We start from the raw sequence: 26,487 nt of genomic DNA on the forward strand, positions 1-26,487 counted from the left end.
CTGTGCCATTTTCTAAACCAAGTCACATCAGAAGGCCTGGTGTCTATGAGGTGGGAACATAAACTTGTCCCACAGTAGCCACCACAGGTCACATGGTCATTGACAAGGAAGTAGATCCTCTTATAAGAAGAGGTAAGGACAAGTGGGAACAATAATGCAAACTACCAGAGGTGTGTACCCAGGCAAAGAGCCCAGGCTTCTCTGTACAGGGACAAAGAGGTTTGTGCCTATAACCAAAACCAACCCTAGATCTGCAATCTTTAATTCAACAGTTAAATATCCTCAGCATAAAACCTTTTACTAAAATGAAGCAAAATGGACAGATTTCAATTTTCTCACTTAATGAGCACTTAAATATTCTCAACTCTACAGGGGAGGAGAGAGGAGGAAGCCGGGGGTGTGAAAGAAAAACCATTACGAGGTAATCAGCCTCAGAGTAATCAAGACTGGCTGAATTCTCTCCTGACCTTTGCCTTGTTTAGTAGATGTCTTAAGAGAATGGTTGAGCTGTTTGGTGACCCAGTCTCTCTGTGCTCACATTGCTCAAGTTTTCCATGATCCTTTGCTAGAGGAATGAAAATACAAGTAATGTTTTAATTTTCTAGGAATCCTCAGTAGGGAAAATATCTATTCCTTGAAGGGAAATTAAATGTAGATAACCCATACAGTGCAGAAATTATTTAAAATTGCACAACTTCCAAGCTGTGTCCATCAACATTGAGTAAACTGATCAGCGAAATACTAATTACACCAATCAGTCCAAAGAATAGGATTTTTCCTAACTTATCTGTATATTTCTCATAGAATAATTGCCCTAAATTTGATGATTTGCAAAATGACATCATCACCCTCTGCTTTTGTTCAAAACTATTCTCTCCCTCAACATTTATGGTTTGTGAAATTTTTGCTTTTTCGAACCAGGGATAAACCTATGGTCATGCATATCACATTTCTTTTATTTTTCAATCACTATTCTTAACAGGACAAGAGAATGACTCAATGAAGAATGAAATAAAAATTGAGGCTGAGCCCCAGATCGCATATATGGAAACAGAAGGTATTGAAACAGAATATATTGTTATTAGAGAAGGAGATGAAACTGTGAACCATGACTTCTGTATATACTTGTGTGTGTGAGTGGTATGCGTGTGTCTTTCAGGCAATGATTACTAGAGAATGGCAATCATATTTTGCTTTGAGTGCCTGTTCAAACATGGAGGGGAAAATAAAGAACTTTAACTTTCTCTGCTTTAGCCACTGTGTTTTCTCTCAATGATTCCAAGTAAGACATCTCTGAGTATCCTTCTGTCTCTTTCTATTTAGAGCTTTCATCAAACCAAGATGCCACCATTGTGGAACAAACAGAAGTGATTCCACTAACAAATGACCATGAAGAAAAAGACGGCAGAAAGGGTAGGTCTACTCTTAAATTAACCCCTCAAGAATTGAGAGTTTCTTTGGATTCCTGCCTAGAATTAAACCATCAGTTATCCTCATGCAATTGCAGTCTGTGAAAGGGGAAAAATGAACATTTCTTTAATTCTAAACCTACTTTTAAAAGTAGAATAAAATCTAGAAGTAGCAAAAGAGGGTACTTGTAACAGTGTTTTGTTCTTCCAAATAGTATGAAGAGGTTTTTATTATTCATTTAGATACAGTTTAATTTAAAAATTATAGCACTGAGAAAGCCTATAGGAAATTGAAATTAGGCACTGGATATATTTGGTTCTCAGAAAATCTGAGATGGTTTTAAGCAAATAGATTAATTAACCTCTATTTTTATTAATTTAATTCTCTCTTCCTTCATGTGGTAGCAATTAAGGAAACAACTTATGTAGAATATGCACATATATGAACCTTCTAAATTGCAAGTTTTGTCTGATAATATTAGAATTCAATAGTACTGAATACTGTTAAAAAATAAGTGAACATTATAATGATTTCTGAAGACATTGGAAGATGAACACAATAAATTTTAATGCTATTTGGGGGAAGAAGCCAATTTATTGAAGTAAAGATAGACATCTGTTTTAAAAATCTATTTTAAAAAACTGCTATCAAATAAATTTAGTGTTTATTGAAGAATTCCATTTTAAAATATAAAACAATCTCTTAAAAGAAGCTCAATTATGAAATAAAAAATGTTTGGTATACTATATCATAAATCATGCTGCTTTTAAATAAATGTGTTTGCAAAGCAGTTGCAAAGTAGTAACTTGACAGGCCTTGTTTATAGAACACAGTGATCAATTTTGTTTCCAAATTAAAATGCAGACATGATCTCAATTGTAAAATCAGGTCAATAGTAACTACAGCTTCCAAATTATGAGCTCTTCTTGGCAAGGGCATTGACACAGTTTAATTACTAAGGCATGTTAGTGATTTTGACTTTTTTTTTTCATTTCCACTAAATTGCATTTAGAAGCACAATATTCTTCCATGTCTGCCTCTAAAACCTTTTCTCTATTGCAATTCCTTGTCCATGTTCATGAGATCATGTTCCAGGCAAGTCAAGTAAATGGTATATTCAGAGTATTTTCTATCTGATGATGATAACACAGAATTGATACAAACCTTACTTCAGGTACAGATAATAAATGGCATTGTTTCCTTCAGTGGTACTTCTAAAATATAAAATACACAATGCAGTGCCTGTCTGCTTAATTTCTCTATAGCAGAAATTATGTACTTCGTATATTGTGCCTCAAGACATGCAAATGAGGAACATCAAACAACTGGTATATTTTCATCTGTTAAACTTGACCTACTAAGGAAACGCTGTATTCAGCCCATATTGACATGTTACCCTTCTCCTAGTGGCTTCTCCAACATTAGCTCTCCTCTAGTTACTAAGAGTTAACTACTTCTCCCCTCTCCCCACGCTCTTCCAAAAATGTGGAATGGCATGTGAGAAACAAGTGAAGTCAAATTCCGCTGCTTGTTGGGAACTTTGAAGTAGAATTTGTTTAGATTTTACTTTTCACTGTAGGAGAGTAATAATGCCCGCGGGCTTGCATTAGCCAAGTTTCCCTTTCCCTTCTTTACCATGGACACTTAACTTGGCTCTGCCCCATACTTCTGTTTAAATTTGAAATAATTTAAAATACATTACCATATTATCTCATTCTTTGCCTCAAGTAAGAGTTAAAAGCTCTTGTATTGCATAGAAGAAAAGTAACCAAAGGTGAATGAGGCAATGTAGATTCAGAGTATGTGGCTGCAGCCCTGCCCCCCATTGACCAGCTGGGTGACCTGGGGCAAGTGATTTAATCTTTCAAGGCCTCAGTTTCCTTCCCTGTAAGATGGTGATTACAGAAGCGCATGCCCCATATGGCTGTTGTGAAACTAAATGAGTTAATACCTGTAAAGCCATTACAATACCTGCCACATAGAAAGTACTTCATAGTGTTTAAAACTTAGTCACAATTTGATAAACTGATGATAAAGCCAAGAGAATCCACATACAGTTTCTCAAGTCCTTTCATTGTCCTTTCTATTTTGAAACCATAAAATTTCACATATTCTACATCATCTTTCAAGAACAAATTGTTCTGCACATTTCATTTTCAGTACTGTCTCCTGCAGGCAATTTCAATATGCATATTTTATTCTACAAAGATAGAACAATTAGTGAACAGTGGTGAGGTGGGAGATACTTCTTTCCATTTAGATAGCCCTTTTTCTTTGTCAAAAATTCAATCTTCTGTTTCAGAAATGTTGCTTCAACCATAATTTCTATTTTTAAAAGATGCTATTGATCTATCGGTGTATCTACAGAATAGAAATTGTAAATAAGTTCAAATTAATAGATTTTTTTTGCTTTCTTCTGATTCATATAGTTCTTAAGAGTCCCACTTGAAAACATTTTAAGAATATAGCTCCAGGTTTTGTGTATATATTCAATGTCTCTTAATAGCAAGTTGCACATATGTATTAAGAATTACTCTTATCTGTAAACAAAAACAAATGAGTATTCTATTACATTTATAGAGGTATTTTTTAGAAATATCAGTTCTCTTTTGAGAATCTTTTTAAGAAAATAAAAGTGGTTCCTTTTAAAAAATTCCAGGAAAGACCAGGAAAAATGTATAATCCTTCTCTCTCATTTTGTATCATTCTATAAGATTAGAAAATGTAGATAATCTTCAAGATACATCCTCTATGGCTCCCAGGTGTATGGGCACAGATGTTGCAACATTAAGTTTTGAAGTTAGCTCTGCCAAAATATTGGTTTTGAAAAGAAGAGAAAATAGTAAGCAGAAGTTCATGCTGATAAAATTACACAATAGCACAATGGACATTTCCCTGGGAGACCTGAAATACAAAAATTTCAACAGGCATAAAGTGAGATTTCACATATGTCAGCTTTTTTCATATAGCTTTATTGCCTCTTCCTAAATGAGTCCAGTTTTATGCTTTCCCAGCAGGATCTGCAGCACATATGAAATCCAGTAAAATAGCATCATTAAGGTTAATAACTAAATAGGAAAGTAATATTATAGGAGATCTCCTCTAAACAGAATCTCATATTTTGGCATTGGATATAAAGCCAGCATAAAAACATTTTTCTCAAGACTTTAATTTTTAGTTGACTTTAGAAATATTTGACATAAAATTTAACTATGTCAATACGGTATCATGATTAAATTACACAATTTTCATTTGTGTTTTATTATAAATATACTGGACTTTTTCTTCAAGTGTTATAAGAAATGCATAGATCCCAATTATTTTTCTTGTTATCAGTTAATAAGTATAAAATGGAATAGCAATCCGTTATCTATTTACCTAAGGTGGACAAAACGTTGATGGAGTCTTAAGGTGTATTATAGCTAACATCTTCTTGAAAAAGGATGGATACAAACAGGCATGTAACTGGAAAGTGAAATATAAGCCAGCAACAAGTATAAATTATCAAGTTCTTAGGTTCATGTTTTGGCCTCTGACTAGCATGACCATGTAAGAAAATGTACAGGGGTCCATGGCTTCTAGCTGTGGTGGTATGGTTCCAAGTAGTTATTTAACTCCTATGAATCCCAGTTTCTGGGGTAGTAAAATGAAGGGCATGAACTCAATGATGAAGTTATGAGTTTCTCCAATTTTATAAATTTTCTCAGGAGGCCAACTCTGAAGAATTACATTCTTGATGAAACAAGAGGTGATGACATGGGATCCCATGGTCATCAATACACTGAGAAAACTGAAGTCACAGGTTTTACTCAATTGTATTGATTATATTATTGATAAAATGCAGAGGTGCCCTAGACTAGACAAAAAGATCAACCAAATTAGCCATATGCTATTTCAGAACCTAACCAATAATTGGATAGCTAGTTGTTCCCCAAAGATATTTCAAGTGGGGAAAAATGCCTTATATGTTCTTGCAGCAACTCCAACCACTGTTTCATCTTTCGGTGAACACATAGTCGGTTAACCACTTTCTCTTCTGCTTCTACCTGTGAAATCCATTAGGAATTTGTCTGTAAACACCACCTCAAAGCCCTTGGTGTTTTCCATTATTGTTGGGATTCTTACTTTGCTGACAGAGACCTTTTCTCTCCTCTTGAAGAACAGCCTCTACACCAGCAATACAGCAACATCCATGTCGTTCAAGTTCTCATATGTCAGCCTATGTTCTTTACTATAGGCAATCACACTTTGAGCATAATTTTGAATCGTGCAAAATATTATGTGAAATTGAATCTTGAGCAATTAATTAATTAACATACTGGAACTTTATATTTTCAGAAGGTCTTTGTATCTCATCGTATCAACTTTAGTAATGCTGTATTTTTCTAACTAGCAGAATGAAAATTTAGTTTCTTGGAGCAATTTTATTTCCATATGGTTTCTTCTTTTCAGCTTTCTTTCCTTATCATATTTTGTAACTGGAATTTGTCAACCGAAATTATGTTTTAGAAAGTAAGCTTGATTAATACTGCTGGTCCCTGTTCAGGTTTTATGAATATTTTAAAGTGCTTAATGGAATTCCTTGTATTGGTTGAATACATTGAACATTAAAAATTATAAAGTTTTTCCTAAATTATTTAGGTTTCCTGCATATCTATGTGTATGCAATATATACATATAGAACCAGTTCATTTGAATTGTACTGTGGAAGATAAGTAAAGATTCCATTTTTATATTCATATTTAACATGATTTTTATAATTTTGTTTTTAGAATGCTGATCTTCAGGTTTCTTCCTCAAATAAAACATGTAACTGACCCATCATTTTAAGGTTAATTAACATAGAAGAATGAAAAGCATATTCACTGCGACAATTTGGTTTTCATAATGTACTACTGTAGGTCTGTGTGTAAGTTTTCATTAAACATGTCTAGACTTCACATGTAGCTACTTGATAAGAAAACAGGTATCAGGCCGCTTGAATGTAACCAAATCCTGCAGCTTGCTGTGATCATCTTGAATCTTTTAAGATTTAGAAAAAAATTGTACTGAACCTCTATTTTACTTGTTAGGCAGTAAGTACCACAGACTTAAGGATATGTGTAGGCTTAAGTGAACATTAGGATTAAAATTTGTAATTATTAATCCATCCCTATCTGGGGAATTTTTCAGACACTGTCTCTTCTAATAATCCTCCAGCATCCACCTTCATTCTTGTATCGCCTTACTCTTTTTTTATTTTCTCCCCTCCTTCCCTAATTCCCCAGTTTCATTTACAATTTAACTTTGTATCCTGCCTAGATTGTTGGCCTTGCCCTGAGGCATATGGCAATGTGGCTTATCAAAGTAATCTACAAAGAGAAAAAAAACAGACCTCTCCCTTAAGTGGAATTCTATCTCCAGTTGAACTTTTTATTCCTCTCTGCTTCCTTAGAGTTCTGCAATTCTCTTTTGCAAGAAGTGCATGACTTCTTATCACAACTAATGAAGATTAATTGTTATTGTCATCTAAGTGTAATGTTAAGTTTCATATACTACCCTTAAATATTCCAGAAATTAGACTTCCATAAAGACAGTGAGCAAATTAACATTTGGTGACATGTTTATTATATCTGCCTTCTTCTCCAACATGCAAATTATTCTAAGTTGTAATTTTCAGAAAGATAAAATCATGACCCATACAAATACAAAATAAATACATGTAAAAATCTAAATCTTTCATTATTGAGGGGACCAGTAAGATGTGAAACTGGTTCAAAAGAGAATTTTAATTTAAAAAAAATATATATATATATAATATATATACACACACACAATCAGAAATACTAAATATATCCACACATACACACATAGTTCAAGACTACTGAAATTTGAAAGATTTATTAATATCATATAGGGCAATAACAAGTATTCTTTCTTCACCAGACAGAATGCATTTATTTGTACTGCTTCAAATAAGTCTCATTTTCATGACTTCCCATGTTCTACAAGTTAAACCCTAAAGATATGCGAAACAGTCTAGTTGATTATGAGATAGCCAAAGGGATAACACGCTTATAGAATCAGATAATCCCAGAGAATATGCAGGAACACCCAATGTTACACCAAAAGGACACCCAGGGATCTCTTTTGTCCATTGTCAAGTATTAGACAATTTTTCTTGACAGTATACAAAGGTAAAACTGTCACTTTTACTCTTCTTTCCATTTCAGAGTTCATCAATGTTAGTTATTTATGAGGTTTAACAAGCAGTGATAAAATATCACATACATCTGTTTTTACTTACTTTAATACAGATGATTTACATTTCCTAAGCTTTTTTCAGTATCCAATAGGAATCCTACATCAAAGGAAGGTGTGTGTGTTTGTGTGTGTGTGTGTGTGTGTGTGTGTGTGTGTGTGTCATAGGGCTAAGATGCAGAAAATCTGATTTTTAGCTCTGGCTTTGACACTGACCAGCTAAAACCACTAATAAGCTACTTAAGTCTCCTGGACCCTCAGTTTCCTCGAGATGGACTTACCTTCTTGCCTCCGAGAGTTGTTGAAAAGATGAAATGAAACCATTTTGAAGAATAATCTGTGGCCTGTAGTAGGCGTCTGGCCATATGCCTGTTTTCACATGTCTTGTCAGCTAAGAATGGTTTTCACATTTTTAAATTATTAGGGGGAAGAAGAATAGTAATTTGTGAGATGTGGAAATTATCTTAAATTCAAATTTCAGTGTCCACAAATCAACTTTTTAAAAAACAAGCAAAGCCTAAGACAGTTATTATCTGACCTTTTACAGGAAAGAACTTTCTGACCCTGTCTATAGCATCTATGTGAATGTAGCCCAAATTACCCTGAATGGGAACCCCTCATTTTCATGTAAGAACTCCTAAATTATGCAGCCTTTATCAACACTCACAAGCATGCATGCATGTTTCACTCATACTGAATAAACAGTTTTACACCCATAATGCCTTGCCATTCCATAGGCACAGTGTTTGCTCTGCACACACCTCTCCCCAAACTGGGGAGTTGGAGAAAATGTTAGCATCCATTAGAGGGTACTCACCTGTGTGGCTTGGGTGTGAAGCATTCCAGGTTATGGATGGTATGAAGTAATCCCTACGGCCCTGTATGTGGAAGCTTACTTCCCTTTGACTTGGCTTTTTCTTAGAATAAAAATTTAAGTTTCCTTCTAAACATGATGTTTTTGCCTCTGTATTTAAAAGGGGGTTGGTTCCACCTACTTACACATGACCTGATCTTTGCTTTCTCTGAATGTACTGCAAATGAGACTTGCATCAGGACTGAAATAAACATCCTAATCATAGCCATTTTTAGAGATAGAACATTAGGTGACAGCAAATGCAGGTCTAATCCAGAAAGTGAGTCGAGTGGATAGTTAGGGACGGTAATGAGGTGAATGTGGAAATATGTTCACCTACACATTTTGTTGTAATGACCAAAATATTGTCAACCTAAAATTTAACATATAACCTTAAACTCAGATATTGGTTGTAATATCTGCTTTCAAAAACCACAGAAGTTCAACATCTTATTTACATAAAAGACTTAAAAAAACACAAACAGCCACAAAATATTATGTCATATATATTGGATAAAATATTTACTGAACTTGGGTTTAGACTTAACCAACTTCAATTGATCATCAGATAAAGGAACTTCCAGACCCTATTGATTGCACAAAAGGTATATTATCCATTCTAATTTGGATTTCAAATTTAAGTGCTACTTTTCTCCATGTTTTAGGAGGAAACTCAATTTCTTTTCACTACTCTTTATACATCAGGTGCTTCATTTCAGCACAGTATGTAATGAGCAGGTGGTACAAGGAGTACTTTGAATTTTAATTATTTTTTTCATTTATTTCACTGTGAGGATTTACCTTTCAATGTGTTTTTATAATCAAGATGGAAACAATTAGGGAGCTTACTGCTTGAGTGTTTCACTACATTTATTTTATGACATCTGCTTCAATGATTGAAAAAAAAGAAAAAAGGGAGGTAAGCATTTTAACAATACCAAGGGGTTTGGGTTGATTGTATGAGATTGCTTTATTTCATTGTGAATCTTCAAAGGAAATGTTGTTGAGAGCAATTAGTCATGTTTCTAACCAATAAATATCATCTCATTGTTACAGCTTACATTTTTTACATAGAAGCATTGTCTGTTCACTTTTCAGAGATGTCATAGTTTATTAGCCTTGGATTTTAATGGAAACTAACAAAAAAATAATTACAGGGAAATAGCAATGGAAGGAAAAAGTGTAAATTTCAAACATGTATTTCAAAGGAGAATGTCCCTCTTCCATTTACCATATTTAGTTTATTTCTCATATATACACATTTACTTTATAACTGTCTTTCATTTTCTATATACTTATAAGCATAGCTCATAAAATTGTAATACTCAAGATCAAGATATTTATGGTTTATAATATATTTAAAAATATATTTATTTATATTTATAATATATCATAATTTGGACATAGAATTTCAATGTAAGGAAATAATTTAAAAATTAATGTAATTTCCTATTGTTACAGTATTCTTGTTTTCCATTAACAAAATATTATAGACAACCTTATATAATCAGAAAATAAAACTTGCATAAAATCTAGTAATTATACATAATTAAATAGCACAAGTACTAAATGAGATGAATATAATGTGTATGTGTGTGTATGGGGGAGAGGGGGAGGGTACCTGAGCTTTAAAGATGCTGTTAGCTTTAAAGATGTATAAAGGAGTTCATGAGTCAGGCAGCCTCTAAAAATTGGAATATATAAAGAAATGGATTTCCCTAAAGCCTCCAGAAGGAAGATAACTTGGCTGACACCTTGATTTTGGCCCCATAAGACCCATTTCAGACTTGTGGCCTCTAGAACTATAAGATAATAAATCTGTGTGATGTTAAGACACTAAGTCTTTGTTAATTTGTTACAACAGCAATAGGAAATTAATATATTACCTCTTAAATTGGTTTAAAGAAACCATGTTGAGAAATTCAGGCTTGTCTAGAGAGGGAGAGGCTCCAGTATCTCCCCATGTTCTAGTTGGGAATTACCGTAAAGTGGTCCTCCTTCTGTAATCTATGCTAAATTCAGCAGCATTTTTATTACCATGACACATCCCCTCTTAATTTTAGTTTCTGTTGGTTGCACCACTGGAATTTGATTCAAGTAAATATAATATCCTAATCTAATTTCTGGCCACTGTAAGTGCCTGTAGAATAGTGAGGCATCTCTCAGAGATTAGAAGAAAAGGCATTAAAAGCATTAGGGAAATGAGGAAAGAGAGAGGTAAAGAAAATAAAAGAAATGAAAGTGATAGGAAGAAAGGAGGGAAAGAAAAAAGAAGGCTGGAAGGAAGAGAAAGAGCTGGCTTCTCTCTGGTCTGGGGAAAATTAATACAGTAAATACCCACCCAACACATTTTGGAAATAGAGGATATAAAAAACTCATGTCCAGCAAGCTTTCCAGCATGTCTCTCCCTGAGTGATATCGCAAAATGAGAATGGAGAACTTCTTGACCCTAATAGTTTTCTAAAACTTTAAGACCAAACTGACCACAAATATAGCTGGTATATTAATTATTCTAGTGCAGTGGCTCTCAAACTTAGGTGTGCATAAGAATTAGAATGTATGGTAAAGAAGTCAAGAATACACCATGGGAAAAGGCAGTCTCTTTGATAAATGGGGCTGGGAAAACTGGACAGCCACATGCAAAAGAATGAAACTGTATCACTGTCTTACACCACATAAAAAAATAAACTCAAAATGGATTAAAGACCTAAATATAAGACCTGAAACCATAAAACTCTTAGAAGGAAACATAGGCAGTAAACTCTTGAACATCAATGTTAGAAATTTTTTTTCTGGATATGTCTCCCCAGACAACGGAAGCAGAAGTAAAAATAAGCAAGCAGGAGTACATCCAACTGAAAGGCTTCTGCACAGCAAAGGAAATTGTCAACAAAATCAAAGGCAACCTATTGTATGGGTGAATATATTTGTAAATGATATATCTGATAAAGGCCTAATATCCAAAATATATAAAGAATTTATACAACTCAACACCGAAAAACAAATAACCTAATTAAAAAATGGGCAAAGAAGCTGAGTAGACATTTTTCCAAAGACATATAAATGGCCAACAGGCACATAAAAAGATGCTCCATATCACTAATCATCAGGGAAATGCAAATCAAAACTACAATGAGATTATCACGCCACACTAGTCAGAATGGTCAATAGCAACAAGAGAAGAAATAACAAGTGTTGGCGAGGATATGGAGGAAAAGGGATCTATCATAGGCTGCTGGTGGGATTGCAAATTGGTGCAACCACCATGGAAAGTTGTATGGAAGTCTCTCAAAAAGCTAAAAATAGAATAGAAATACCATATGACCCAGCAATTCCAGTTCTGGGAATCTACCTGAGGCAAATGAAATTATTAATTCAAAAAGACATGTGCACCCCAAAGTTTACTGCAAAATTATTTATAATAACCAAGACAAGAAAAAAAAACTGAAGTACCCACCAATAGATGAATGGCTAAAGAAGATGTGTTATGTATATACAAGGGAACATTATTCAGCCATGAAAAAGAAATAAATCTTACCATTTGCAAAAACCTGGATGGACCTAAAGGGTATTATGCTAAGTGAAATAAGTCAGTCAGAGAAAGATGAATACCATATGGTTTCATTTATGTGTGGAATCTGAAAAACAAACAAACAAAACAGAAATAGACTCATAAACACAGAGAATGGACAGTTGGTTACCAGTGGAAGGATGAAATATGTAAAGGGGATGAAGAGGTACAAACTTCAAATTGTAAAATAATTTAGTCACAGGGATGAAAGTGTAGCACAGGGAATATAGCTCATTGTGGGGAAGTTGGGGTTCCTATGGCCAGGATCCTCACTGAACTTAAACCACCTGATGATGTAACTGGCCTGCTGCTAGGCTACCGCTTCCACATGTTTAGGCAATAAGCTATTATTGTGCTATATAGAGAGCTCAGCCCAGTGCTCTGGGCAGAGGCAGAGATGCTAGTGCTTGACCTACTGCCGGGAGAATAAGCTGGGTAATAAACCCTTTCACCCCCAAGAACGTTTGCTGTTAATTTCTTTGGTCACACTGAATCCATAGTGAACTTGCCCCCTCACCAGAAACCCATTGGCAAGACAATTGGTGAAAGTCTGAAGAGTTCATTGTTGACCAAGGAAAAAACACAGGCTGCCCTTATGGGAGGGGTGCTTCAGCGGGCTGCCCCTGTGAATGGCAAGACAGTGGATCGTCCCCCAGTGGGTATGTGGTCTGAGGTGGCTTGCCTTCTAGAGGACTGGGCCCCACCCCAGGACTGGAGGCAAGTGGAGGTGACACCCAAGGCAGTAGGGGTGGCCCTTGGTATAGTAAGCAGATCCTTTGAGAAGCAGTGACCAGGAGGCAGTGGGGACTGTGGGTTGGCTGCATCTCACAGTATTAAAAAGGTCTACAGAGGAGACCCAAGAAATGGCAGCGCAAGAACGCAAGCTGCCAACTTCTTTGGATTCCCTGAAGAAGGAGTTGGCATTGATGCGAGAGGCAACATGAGAATGAGAGCTGCAGACTTCTGTGGATGCCCTGAGGAGGGAGATGGCATTGATGTGGGAGGAGGCAGCAGGAGAGCACCAGCAACAAGGTGCCATTGGAGGGGAGACGGCAGCGCTGCCAGGTGCTCTGAAGGAGGAAGAGGCCATCAAGGAAAAAGATGAACTCCTGAGGGAAGCAGAGGTGGAGGTGGCACAAGAACCTCAGCTGCAAAGCTTTGAGGTGAAGGTAAGAGACCTTCTGAAGACTGAGGCAGCATTGCTGCGAGGCACAGTAGAAAAGGTAAAGATTGTAGCAGAGGGGCACTCGGGGGAGGGGAGAGAAAAGTGCCATCAGTCCCAGAAATGGAGATGCTGGAGAAGGATGAAGGGGTGGTGCTGGAGGCACTGGCACCTCCTGTATTGAAAGCGTGCCCAGTGGTTGTAAAGAAAATAGAGACCCAGCAGCTAAAAGTTCCCCAAGGAGAGGAGCAGCCCCCTCCCCAGGTCATGCAGCACTCTATGGTCCGCCCCTAAACTCAGGCTGAGCTGGAGGATTTGGGCTCCCGGTTTAGGCAGAAGCCCTCGGAGTCAATATCAGCTTGGCTCCTGCGTCTTTGGGACTTAGGGGTGGATGGAATTGTTCTGTCAGGATCAGAGATGGGAAAACTGTCTTCCCTGACAGTGCAGCCCGCCTTGAGGCAGCGATTACAAAATGCATTATCAGACCCCAGGGAGTCACTCCCTCCTCAATTGGCTTATGGCTGCACGCTGTGCTGTGTGGCCCAATCAGGTGATCTGCCATCCTCTCCTGTTAGATGGCAGACATATGCTGAACTCCAACAGGTGTTATGAGAGCTAGGCATAAGAAATGCCATCTATAGTCCAGAGAATTATGGCCCAGATGAAGAGATTTTCACTACTGGGATGAGAAATATTGTATTTCAAATGGCTCCTACATCCCTCTTTGGGTCTCTAGTGGCCATTCTCTCCCCTCACTTAGGGCATCCCATAAGTGAGGTGACATGTATAGTAGCAGACTTAAGAGAGGCTGAAGCAAGAAGAATCTGGAAAGAAGACCTGTTACTCACAAGAAGAATTTACAGGAGAAAGGATGGGCTGTGAACAGCACCAAGATTCAGGGACCTGGTTTGTCTGTCAAATTCTTGGGTGGTGTCTGGTCGGGTAAGACCAAAATTATACCAGAAGCAGTTATAGACAAAGTCCAGGCCTTTCCTACTCCCACAACTGTGGTATTGCTACAGGAATTTCTGGGTCTTCTAGGCTACTAGAGAGTGTTTATCCTGCACTTGGCACAAATCCTGAAGCCCTTATACCGGTTGGTACAAAAGGGCATTAGGTGGGACTGGGATGAGACATGTGCATCTGTCTTTCCTACAGCAAAATGGGCAGTCAAGGCCATGCAGGCCTTGAGCCCATCAAGGCCCTGTGAGCTAGACATTCACATCACTGAAGACAGTTATGGCTGGGGTCTCTGGCAGCGGCTTGAATGAACTCGCCAACCCATTGGATTCTGGTCACAACTCTGGAAAGGGGCAGAGGCGCGATACACTTTGATAGAAAAACAACTGGCTGCTGTCTGTCACACCTTGCTGGCTACAGAACCCATCACTGGAATGGCTCTGATAAAGGTAATAACCACTGGACCAAAAAATCCAAGGAGTGGTGTGGCACAAACACCCACACTAGCCAAGTGGGGTGCTTACCTACAGCAGCGTAGTGCCCTCTCTAGTAGGCCCTTGAGTGAAGAACTCCAACGCTTATTGGGGCCGGTGACATTTACTAGTGAAAAGAAGGAAGAACTTGCTTTTGAACCATTAGTAGCAGAGAGTCCCTATCGGGAGGGAAGAGCCCCTATACCTGAAGATGCATGGTACACAGATGGCTCCAGCCATGGGCAGCCCCCAAAATGGAGGGCCATAGCTTTCGATCCTAAGACTGAGACAATATGGATGGAAGATGGTGAGGGGAACAGCAGCCAATGGGCAGAGTTGCGGGTTGTGTGGCTTCTGATCAGGCAGGAGCCCTCCCCTATAGTTTTCTGCACTGACAGCTGGGCTGTCTATTGGGACTTGACCCTGTGGCTACCAAACTGGTACCATGCCAAATGGCTGGTTGGTCACTGACCCTTTTGGGGGCAAGAATTGTAGCAAGAGTTATGGGCCTGTGGTCAGACTAAAATAATTATAGTATACCACATGACAGGTCATTTGCCACTGGCATCCCCAGGAAACGATGAAGCAGATAAATTGGCCCAGATATGTTGGTTAGGAAGAAAGCCTGCCTCTGATGTAGCCCAATGTCTACATCAGTGTTTGTTGCATGCAGGGCAAAAGACAATGTGGGCTGTAGCCCACAGTTGGTGCTGGCAGCAAGATGTTATTCTGATGGCCTTTGACCTATGAAGAAGTTAGTAGAGCCCAGCAGGAGTGTGTCATGTGCTCCAAAAGGGACTTACATCGAGTTCCACAGCAACATGGGACAATAGCTAAGGGGCCTATACCCCTTGTGAGGTGGCAAATAGACTATATTGGGCCTCTACCTGTGTCAGAAGGATATTGGTATGTGATGACTTGTGTGGACACAGCTACTGGACTTCTGGTTGCTTTTCCTACCTGTTGTGCAGACCAGCAGGCGACCAAAAGAGGCCTGGAGTGTCTCTTTGCTGCCTACGGCCAACCACAGGTAATTGAGAGTGATCAGGGCACCCATTTTACTGGACATACACTGCAAGAATGGGTGCGACAGCTGGGAATCAAATGGAAGTTTCATGTGCCATGCAATCCTACTATAGCAGGCATGACAGAGAGGCACAATGGCTTGTTAAAATCCAGACTAAAGTCAGATACCAATAGTCTGCAGGGATGGTCAGTCTGCTTATAGACCATGATAGGGGGTTTAAATGAGAGACCCCAAAAGGGAGCCCTGAGCCCCATAGACATGTTAACATATATGGCTGCCTCCCCTATACAACTGCAAGTACAAACCAAGGAAGAATCACTGAAGCCGAGGTTTAGCCATCAGAATAACATCTTGCTGCCGGCACCAACTGTACTGAACCCTGGAGACTCCACTGAGTGGATGTGGCCTTGGACCTTTCGACACATGGACCAACTATGGCTGGCTCTCCTGGCACCTTGGGGGCAAGGTCTGGAAGCTGGCCTCCTATGTATTCCTGGAATAACAGCAGAGTGGCCACCAAAGGTCACAGTAGAATATCCTGAATGGCCAGAAGGTAGGAGCATCTTACCGGGGAGTTTTGTTTTATCATTAAGGCCAGTGCATGCACCTCCAGTAGCACTATATATATAGACCCTTCAGTAACCCCCACAGGGAAAGGAGTAAAAGTATGGTATACTAGACCTGGAAGGGACCCCTTCCTGCTACAATTCTATCACAGGACCACTCTCTTGCATGCATCCTACATGATGGACAAGATTTGCCTATGTTGGTGGCATTAAAACATGTGTCTTATCGCCCCTAAAATCTTTGTGGATTGGGAACTTCCTCTGGCTTGAGGATTATTATAGTTTTTGTTACCTGGATACCTGTAGCTGTATCTTAATTTTTATTATCTCTAAGTTGTTGTTATCCTCTGTTGCTATTGTGGAATCTCGTTACAGTGCTCCAACTTTCTCGCACAAGGACCACAAGATTGAAAGTGTATAGATTGTAAGGCGAGAATCCTGGAGGGGTGGAGTGTGGGGAAGTTGGGGTTCCTGTGGCCAGGATCCTCACCGAACTTAAACCATCTGATGATGTAACTGGCCTGCTGCTAGGCTACCGCTTCCACACCTTTAGGCATTAAGTTATTATTGCACTATATAGAGAGCTCGGTCCAGTGCTCTGGGCAGAGGCAGAGACACTAGTGCGCAACCTACTGCCGGGAGAACAAGCTGGGTAATAAACCCTTTCAACCCCAAGAACGTTTTACTGTCAATTTCTTTGGTCACATTGAATCCATAGTGAACTTGCCTGGGGCTGAAGCCCATTGGCAAGATACTCATAATATTGTAATATCTTTGTATGTTAACAGATAGTTATTACACTTACCATGTTGAGTATTTAATAATGTATATAATTGATGAATCAGTAAGTTGTTCATCTGAAATCAATACAATATTGTATATAAAGTATATTTCAATGAAAATGATTATCAAAGGAAAGAATTAAAGTGTTTGTTAGAACACAGATTTCTGGACCCTGCCCCCAGAGAATCTGATACAGTAGGTCTTGGTGGGCCTGGAAATCTGCATTTCAATCAAGCTCCTAGGATGGTGACACTGCTGGTCTGGGCACCACATTCTGAACAGCACCACTACTCTAGTTTTTGGCATCCAAATTTACACCCCTTAGGTCTTTCCCTGCTTTATTTTGTTGGAGGGTGGGGTGTTTAAACATAGCAAAGGTGATAGATGACAGATGATAAGTGGATAATAAGTGATAGAAACACAAGCCTTCTCAGTAGATCCATATCACCTGGATGTTTAAACGGTAGATTGGCTGTGCCCTATGTAGCTTGAGTTCCTGATTCAGTAGGTCTGAAAGGTGGGAGTGGGCAGGCAAGAATTTGCATTTTTAACAAGTTGCAGGTAATGCTGATGCTGCTGGTCCAGGAATCACACTTTGAGAACTACTGTCAAGAGGAGGTGGTCTTGTAGCCTCATCCTGGATGCCCAGGACCTGCAACTGGGACACTGGGCATTATGGGAGCAGTGGTGAGGATGGGGACCTCTTCCCGGCTGGAACCCTGGTATGTCTGAGATCAGCTGCCTGTGTAGCCTCTCTTCCCCCATATGCCCTCCTTGTGATTAATGGTGCAGTGCATTCTGCCCACAGTGGCAATACTTTTTGGAAATGCAGGAGACACAAAATCTCTATCTGGGAGACAATTTGGAAGACAGAACACAGAGACTGGGTGCCTCAGTTAGGAGGGTGTGTTTGTCTGTTGAAAAGCAGACCTGGGTACTTCAGGCATCCTGGTTATACCCTGAGTTGTGTATCTGAAAAATGTGTTCACTACTAAAGAGTTGTTCTTTCATAGTTCTGATGAAAAGGAAAGCAAAAGGCCAAAACCCCATCTCTTTGTCATTTTAGTAGTTTTACCCATCTTTAGACACACAAACAGGATGGAGTAATGTGAAAGAAAATGTAATTTCCTCTGAAAAGTTTGTAAAAAAGAAAAAAAAAACAGAAATAGGATGTGGTACATAACTGCCACTCGACTTGCAGAAGTTGCCTTCCATAAAGTAAAAGTAAACTCTGACATAGCAGCCCCCTTTCTGATTCAAGTTAGTCTTCCTAAATCTAACATTTTCTCAGCTGAATTAGTTATTTAAAAAAAATAAATGGAGAAACTGAACAGGGCTTTTAGAGCAATGCACATAAGCTGTTTGCCATATTGAATCAACTCCTGGGGCACTGATTTGAAAGCTAAATGCAGGCTGTTCACCTGGATTGCCAAGTATAACAGAAGCAACTGTCTGGCTGATGGCATCCAAGAAAACACCCTTGGCCAGGGCTCCATCTGGAACTGCCTTTGAGGACCACAGATAACCTGAGAAGTACAGAGGTGGTTCTGAAACCTAATTTCAATTTCAGAGTATATCTCTCTTTTCCATGAACTACCTGTGACTTCTAATTAGAAATGCTTTTCCAAATCGAGCTGACCTAATTCCCCTTTCCCCCTGGAAAACCTGTCCCTTTTTTGGTGTTGATGCTTGACTTTGCTGGTTTGCTAAGCACTATTGTTGCTAAGCCCTCTAAGCTTGTTTGGCCTGCCCTCCCCACCGTCCCAAGCAGTAATAGTCTCATTGACCCAGTAATTAAAGAAATCCCGTACCTTGCCACTCTGGCTAGCTGCCCTCTTTCTTCTACCCTATTGTTCTTTCAGTAACACCACCAGCAGATGGTTAGAGATTTTTCACCCCTTCAAAAGCTTCATATTTTTCCCATCTCATCAAGCATAGCTCAGCCAAATGTAATTAGCTTAAGGCTTTTGAGCCCTCACGGGAGATCAGTTAAAGACTTGAGCAATTTCAATAAAGAGCTTGAAAAGCGAATCCTGGAAGGCTACGCATAACCACAGGAGAGCCCAGCCACTATTGTTTAGAAGCAAAGACCTCGCTCCTCCTCCCATCCCTCCATATCTGAACATTTCAAATTCTCGGAATATTCATGAGGCCTCCAGGGCGTTGGAGCTCTGTTTGGACCATTATTGGGTAGGTGGGGTATTTAAGCTCTCTTCAGCAAGGTCAGTGTATGTTTCCTTTTAATTGATTTCAATCAAGGAGCGCTTTTCGGGTAGCCCTAAGTTATTCCCAAATGGCAAACGGTGTTTGCTAAATCTCTTAGCCTTTTCATTTAGTTTTTTTTTTTTTAATCCTTTCGTTGTTGGAAACTAGCTGGTAAACCTTCTTTGTAGTTCCAAGCATTTAATATGAAGTCTAAATTAATTAACTGCAATACAGATTTACACCCTGCCTTTGAGTGGTGGTGAACCCCCTTTATTTCTGAAAAGCCACATGCATTGCAGCAATTGATCCCACAGACCAAGCTATTTTACCCCATTCTTGGAAGAAAGCAAGTTTTTGAGTACAAATTAAACTATTTTTATTGAAATGGAGTGAGATAGCGCTTAATTACGCAAAGCACAGATTGTTCTTGGAATGTGGGAAGAGGGGCACCAGCTCACCCTTGAATTGTGGGAATGTGTATTTTCCCCAAGCACTCAAGTGGAAGTCTCCAAGCCTCAGGTGGTGGGAGTAGGATGATTAAGTGTGTTCTCATATCAGTTTCTCATTACCAAGACTTGGGTAAAAAGGGGAATTACTCTTTGTAAATCCACTACCATCTTTTTCAGATAAAAGGGACCAATGATTAGAATTCTTTTTTTTGGCGGTGGGGGGTCTCAAATGAACTAAATCAGTTTCTTTTTGAAAAGTGATGCATATATACGGTATGTGGCTATTATGAAAATTTTATATGCATGTCACATCTTTAGAGGACATTACAATCATGATGTAGGGGAAAATTCCTTTTAAAACATGGAAGATGTGTTCTGAGCTCACACTTAGTGTTACACCATAGAGTAGGCTTGCAAAGCAGACCCCAAACACTTCTGAATTGTCATTTCCAAAATGGAACCTAATGTTTGAAGTACAAACTGACTTACAAAAAAAAAAAAAAACGGCATAAGCAGGATAAAAATGTTCTATAGGTAGCGCAAATAAGGACTTGGTTATTTGTAGTTGCTTTTCATAAATATTCGTTGAGCATAGAAGAATAAAAAATTACAGTAAAGCTGCCCTATTATTGCTTAGAATACAGTAGGCCTAAAGAAACTAGCCTATCACAGTCAAAGGGACAGTTCTGGATCACAAAACTAGTTGTGTTGGTGAAGAATGAATAAGAAAAAGGGAGAAGGAAAAGAAATTGCTGATGAGAATTTCACTTGATAACAAGATACAGAGAGGCACAGGACTAGTAACAAACTTGATGTCCAGAATGTGCAGAAATGATCTACAGAGGCCCTTATACAACAGTTTCACCATTAGCCAGAGTGCTGTGGGCATGATAACTTCAGTTCATTCCATTTTCCAAATAACTGATGCTTAATCAGAAAATTTGAAAGGCCAGTTATATCACTATTTCAGAAATTTCAAAATGATGTTGTCCATTTTCCTCTATTTTGAAGTTAAGGAAATGAAGGGTGTGAGGAGGTAATGCACCCGGGCCGGGTTACACACTTAGCTGGTAAAGGCAGGACCTGACTTTTGTAAGTTGTGACCCAGAATTCTTTCCACCCTCTCCTTTTCTCCCATAAGATGCTCTAAGGGGCTGTGCCTGAGAGAGTATAACAGTCAAGGAGGTATCTGCTTCATTTCAACTTAGCCCCTTTCTGAAATGGTGAAATCATCCACTGTAAATCTTGATTTTGAAACTAATCCTGGAGGTCACCCAATTTAGCTCCCTAACCTGATGCACAAAGGCTTTATTCCTTCCCAGCAGGTGCTGTCATGGGGCACCCCCTACCTTTCTAGCAGGTCTTCCATACTCGGATGATTCTGAGTGTTCAAAAATCAACTTGACTTTCCTGCAGCTTCTGCTCATTCATCCCAGTTCTGCCCTGCACGGTGAACTGAAATAAGCCAGGCCCAGATGGCAAGAGTCTCTTGAATATTTCAAGGCAGTGTTCAGAGCCACCTCCTGTGTCTTCTTGTTAGTCACTGAATTCATTCCTTACTTACTCCAAACACCTCTCATACTACAAGGTTTTCAAACCTTTCATCATCTTGGCTGCATACCTCCAAGCAAGCTAGATTTGCCAACTTCTCTCTCTAAACATGTATATAGAATTGCACACAAGGATCCAGACCTTCATTTGTCACATCAAAGTCCAGAGATTTATTTTTAAAAGAAATTGCTTCAAGCCATGGCTACTCTGCATATGGCCATCTCCCTGGGTGTGATAACGGAGTATGCCAGCAGGGAGACCTTCTGCAGCCAGGCCATCCAAGCTGGTAGGCAGGCTCTTCTCTAGCGAACCCTGTTTTATAAGGAACATATGATTTAATATGTATAAAGCTCTAGCATTAGTGCCAGACATGTTGTAAACCCATAATTAACATTATTATCATTGTTCTGCCCATACTCCAAACTCAAAAAACAAATCCTCACTTTTTTGTGATGAACTGTGAGAAACCCAAGAACTATAGGAACACTGGATCAAATGTTGCCTTCTGGCCCATAATTACTTGGCTAATCTACTCCCTTAGTTTCTACAAGCACTGTGTGGGACCACAGGGCATCCAGAGAGACATTCGGCTACTTTCATCCTTTAAATGTGCCCAGCTAGAATACAGCACCTTTCCTGTAGCTGCTGCTATCTTTGATATTAAGAGACCTATTAAAGCAGCTGATCAAGAAAAACACCCTACAGCCCTTGGCTTCTGGCAGATGTGCTAAATCATGAGAGTTCGTCTGTCACAGCTCGTTTGTCCCTGAACAGACCATGCAAACAACTCCAAAATCCAGCAAAAATGGGCTTGCAAACATAGGGAATGAAACATGAATGGAGGTGGATCTATGCACTTCCCCTGACATTTTTACTGAGGCTCCAAATAGTAATGCTGTAGCATATAGAAAATGACTGTCAAAATCATGGTTGGTATTTCTATAGAAATCTGGCAAATCAGGGACACAGTAAAATGGCTATTCCTCTGATTAGAGATTTAAAGTTTTAGGATTTATTATTGGTTGCATTCCCTTACTCATGTCCCTTGCTGGGGCAGGGTGGGGGGTATGTTTATTAGAACCACTTTCAACTGTTGCTATTGGAATGAAAACTTACCATAAAGCAGGAGATGGACAGGACATCCCCATTTCACTTTGTATCATTCCTCTGTTGCCCATCCTATAAAGAAACTCAAAATCTCCAAAGAAGCCCCATTCACAGAAGTACTGAACTGAAGACAAACAGAAATTTGGACTCAGGAAATTTACTCACTGTAAGGAATTGCTGAGAGAAAGTTGTAACTTTTTAATCCTTGTAGGTCATTCCTATGGGCTCAATCTTAGGCTATAATGGTAGAAGTCCAATTTTTCTTTATACTGTACTTGATTTTAAATGCCACGATTGAGGTTCTTGCTTTATATAAGCTATATTAACATTGGTGTCTAAATTATTATTAAGGTTATTAATGATAATGAAAATCTCACCTTAGAAAAAGCTGAAAGAGAGAAGTAGATGGGCTTGTGAGGAAGGTCCTGGTGCATGTGAGTCACCCAGGCAGGCTAACTGCAGAGAGCTGACCTCCTCTTCTGCTGGGCTCCCAGAGGACCAGCATCTTGTGACATTTTGTGCTGGACACAGAATCACACAGGCACTCACCTCTCATCTCAACTTTAGCCTATAATCACAGCCTCAAAGACCAGAGACCTATTACCGAAGAATGGTGCTTTGTGTCCTTACCGTTTTATCTTATTTTCCCTCTCAAATTTATATTTTGTACCAACCATATTGTAAAAATAAAGGCAGTTCTAGAGAATGGGAAAAAATAGCACCATGATATCGTGACCTTATTATGTCATCAAACTACTGTGGGCTTTACCCAGTTCAATGTGTTCAGGTTCTCAGCTACAAGGTTTCTGAAAACCTCATGGGCCATTTGTCTCCATATCTCCTAAGTGTGCCGCTCCTGGGTTATGGTCCTGGGGCTCGTTAGAACTCGGGGCATGAGAATCATGTTGGGAGGCTTAGAATCCCCTCCACTCCTTGCGGGGGTGGACCAGAAACCCCTGGCAATCACCTCCCCCTCAGCACACTTCGGGCCCTGTGCATCAGATTCCTTGTCTGGATTCAGGCAAATCAGAACTGGGATAAAAGCAGCCTGATAAGGGAACTCAGACTTGGGGATGCAGACACAGGGACTATACCCTCTCACCACATGGCTGTGCATGGTCTTCCCAACACCAAAGCTTTCTTCCCCAAAGGCCATTCTCTCCTTTCAAAACCAAGCCAGTTCTTTTCAAATGGCAGAAATGCATTTCAAACATTTCACAGGCTGTGAGGAAAAGTTTCCCTGGACAAGCTAAACCCGTTAAGCTTAGGACTATGGGTATCTTTACCCTCAATGGGAAGCAAGATGGTGTGGGTCAACTGGAACTGGGGCTGTGTTGATGGGCAGAAGTGTTGTCACTGCAAGTGCTGTGAACTGGGAATCTGAAGTGGTCCTAATCCAGATCCTGCAGGCTGCTCCCTATTGAGCAATGGGATGTGAGACAAATACTGAGAATATGACAGTCGCTTGCTGAAGGTCTGTCAGTGCCCCTGACAGGATGTGATGGCAAAAGCTCCATATGGTCAGTTTTGTGAGACCAAAGCATGAACTATAGTCCTAGGTGAGCTAGTTAACCATCCCCTTTGGGTGAACCTGGCTTTTGAGGTAGATGCAAAGTCCTAATGGCCTAGAGTTGACCCATCTGTTGGAATACCAGCAGATTCTACTGGTTCTGGGTGGTGCACGTTGTTCTAAGGTATAGGGTATTAGTCTAGGTCTGCCTATAAGCAGACACTAAAATGGGATTTATCTGGGAAATGCAAAGTCTTTTTAAAGGAAATGACTGTGTAGCAGAAAAGGAGGAGGGGCCGGTGAAGGCTGGGCAAGCCATCAGCCTACTCTGTAGGTGTGGCACTCAAGTGAAGGAGACAGGGAAGGGAGGTGGGAGGCATGCAGGGTAAAACAGTTTGGGCAAAGCCCCTGGGGGTTCTTCAGGCAAATGTGGCCAAGAACAGACCTGCCTTAGTTCCCCTCAGTCACTGGCTGGGAGCAGCCTGTGGGAAACAGCCTCAGAACAAATGTAGTGATGGAGTCCAGTGCATTACATGCCCTGGAACCTGCTCCTCTGTAAGGCATCTTCTCGTGGCTGCCACACCAGGTCCTCGACACTTGGATATGCACCCAATAAGTCCTTGACCTTCTTGAGCATCCAGTGTGGGTATGCAGCTAATCCTCAGAAACGTCTCCATTCTTCTCCTACATTGATTATAAAATGCATGGCTCAAGATTTAGACAACCTGAATTAGTGGCATTTCTTTCCAGACCATTACTTTGGGAAATCGTGTGCTGTCCCAGAAGGCTCTGAAGTCGATTCTAATTGTGGTCTTGTTGGGAAGTTTACATAGTACTCACCTTCCCTACCCAACTCTGTGTATGTGTGTAGCAAGGAAAGCAAGGCTGAGGCACTGAGGAGGAGTCATCTGTAAGAACATCCCAGGGGGAGCCCCCTGTACAACACATACCCTGCCATGGACCTGAAGGACCAAAGGTCAAAAGGGTTCTGTAGCAATACCTCAAAACCTGCACCCCTCTTTTTCCCCCCTTTCCTCACACACTATGTAGAATGTGGGAACTTGTGTACCTTGGTCTCTGACCCAGATTTCCCAAAGCAGTTGCTGTTTTGATAAGCTGAGATTCTCCTCTGCATGTTCTACCATCCTAAAATGGTGCTAATATATATAAAGTGCAGAATTTATGGGAACACCATTCAATTCACTGCCTCTATAATTAGGAAGCACTTTACTTAGGTTTCAATGAGTAATAAGTATTCTGATGCCCAGGATCCCTCCCTTTTCAGGGACTATAACAGTAGAATTACTGGCTATGTTATTGTTGTTTTGGTACCTCCTTCTGGAACTTGCTCTTAGCAGCCAAGTCACCTTTAATCATCAAAGATCTGGGGAGTATATTCATGTTCTCAGGTCACCAAGGATCATGCCAGAAGTGTGAGAGACAAATAGTTGTGCCTTAGGTAAATACTCTTGGGAGCAAAATATGCCAGATAATTTGTATCGCCTATGTGTTTTATCATCTTTGCAGTTTTAGACTATGTCATAGATGCTTAGTTGTGTCAAAAGTATCTGATAGCCCAAGAATATTAAATAAAAGGGAGTATAAAGACATCACTGCCATATCATAACTAACACATTTTGAATTGAATAAAGTTATATGTATATGGATATTTTTTAGTGCTCAGCTGCATTTCTAACATAATTTATATTTTAGCCTTTTGAGATTTCCCCTGTATTATCAAGTTGAATTAAGTCTGGAACAAAATGTCATTAATGGTTCTCACATGGGCAACAACTATTAAAACTCATCCCTGATCATTCTTCTGTTCAGAAGACTATATTCATGGTTATTATTTGCTTAAACTTAAGTTGTCCTAAGAAACATACATTTCACAAGGAACATTAAACCGAGCTTCCTGGCCTCTGTATGCTGTCTACCTTTGGTGCTGGTAGATGTCAGTGATCTCAGACCATTGATAGATGGTATGCTCCCTGGGTCAATGGTGATATAGTTTGGAAAGTAATGTCCTAAATTCTACATTATTGAAGAGTCTGGAAGCTTCAATCTCATATTTTTTAGTTTGGTTTAAAATCAAACAAGGTATCAGTTCAAGATTGCAGGATGAACATACGTATTTACTTCCATCCTTCCAAAACACCCCATTGGGATAATAATATAGAAACACAGATTTGTAGTAAACCCCCATGGTGAAGAAATCAGGAGATGGACAATGGATTCCAACAAATTTTCAAACATTGGAAAGCAAATGGAAATATGTTGAAGGTGAAACAGAATCTAGAATAGGCTGTAAGGGGAAGTGCCATAGTGCAGGACGAAGCAGATCTTCCATTTTGGAACTCCAGAGAAGCTTAGGCTTGGTGGTCAGCAGTAGAGTGACCATACAACAGGAACACGTTTGGAAGTAAAAGGGGGAACTACAAGTAATACACTGGGCAGGATGATAAACATAACCTGAGACGGCCCTGGGAAACCAGGACGTATGATCAGTAGGCAAGACGGAGGTCAAGGAGAAGAGAGGTGGCTGCAGTTCTCTTTGGATAATCAAAGTAGTCAGCCTCCCCACCACAGTGCCTAAGGGAGTGGGGAACTCAGTTATAAA

General features: G+C 39.6%; 1 protein-coding gene across 3 annotated transcripts in view; it reads left to right on the top strand.

Annotated features, from left to right (window-relative positions):
* The window catches only part of MACROD2 (mono-ADP ribosylhydrolase 2), a 1,939,939-nt gene that overhangs the window by 1,861,614 nt on the left and 51,838 nt on the right, over positions 1-26,487 (top strand). For all 3 annotated transcript variants that reach the window (XM_037022462.2, XM_037022461.2, XM_037022460.2), the window contains exons 14-15: positions 983-1,057; positions 1,324-1,413. In XM_037022462.2, the coding sequence (XP_036878357.2) occupies positions 983-1,057; positions 1,324-1,413 (165 nt within the window). The remainder of the gene's footprint in view (positions 1-982; positions 1,058-1,323; positions 1,414-26,487) is intronic.

Source organism: Manis javanica, chromosome 5, assembly GCF_040802235.1.
Source record: "Manis javanica isolate MJ-LG chromosome 5, MJ_LKY, whole genome shotgun sequence".
NCBI classification, from domain to species: domain Eukaryota; kingdom Metazoa; phylum Chordata; class Mammalia; order Pholidota; family Manidae; genus Manis; species Manis javanica.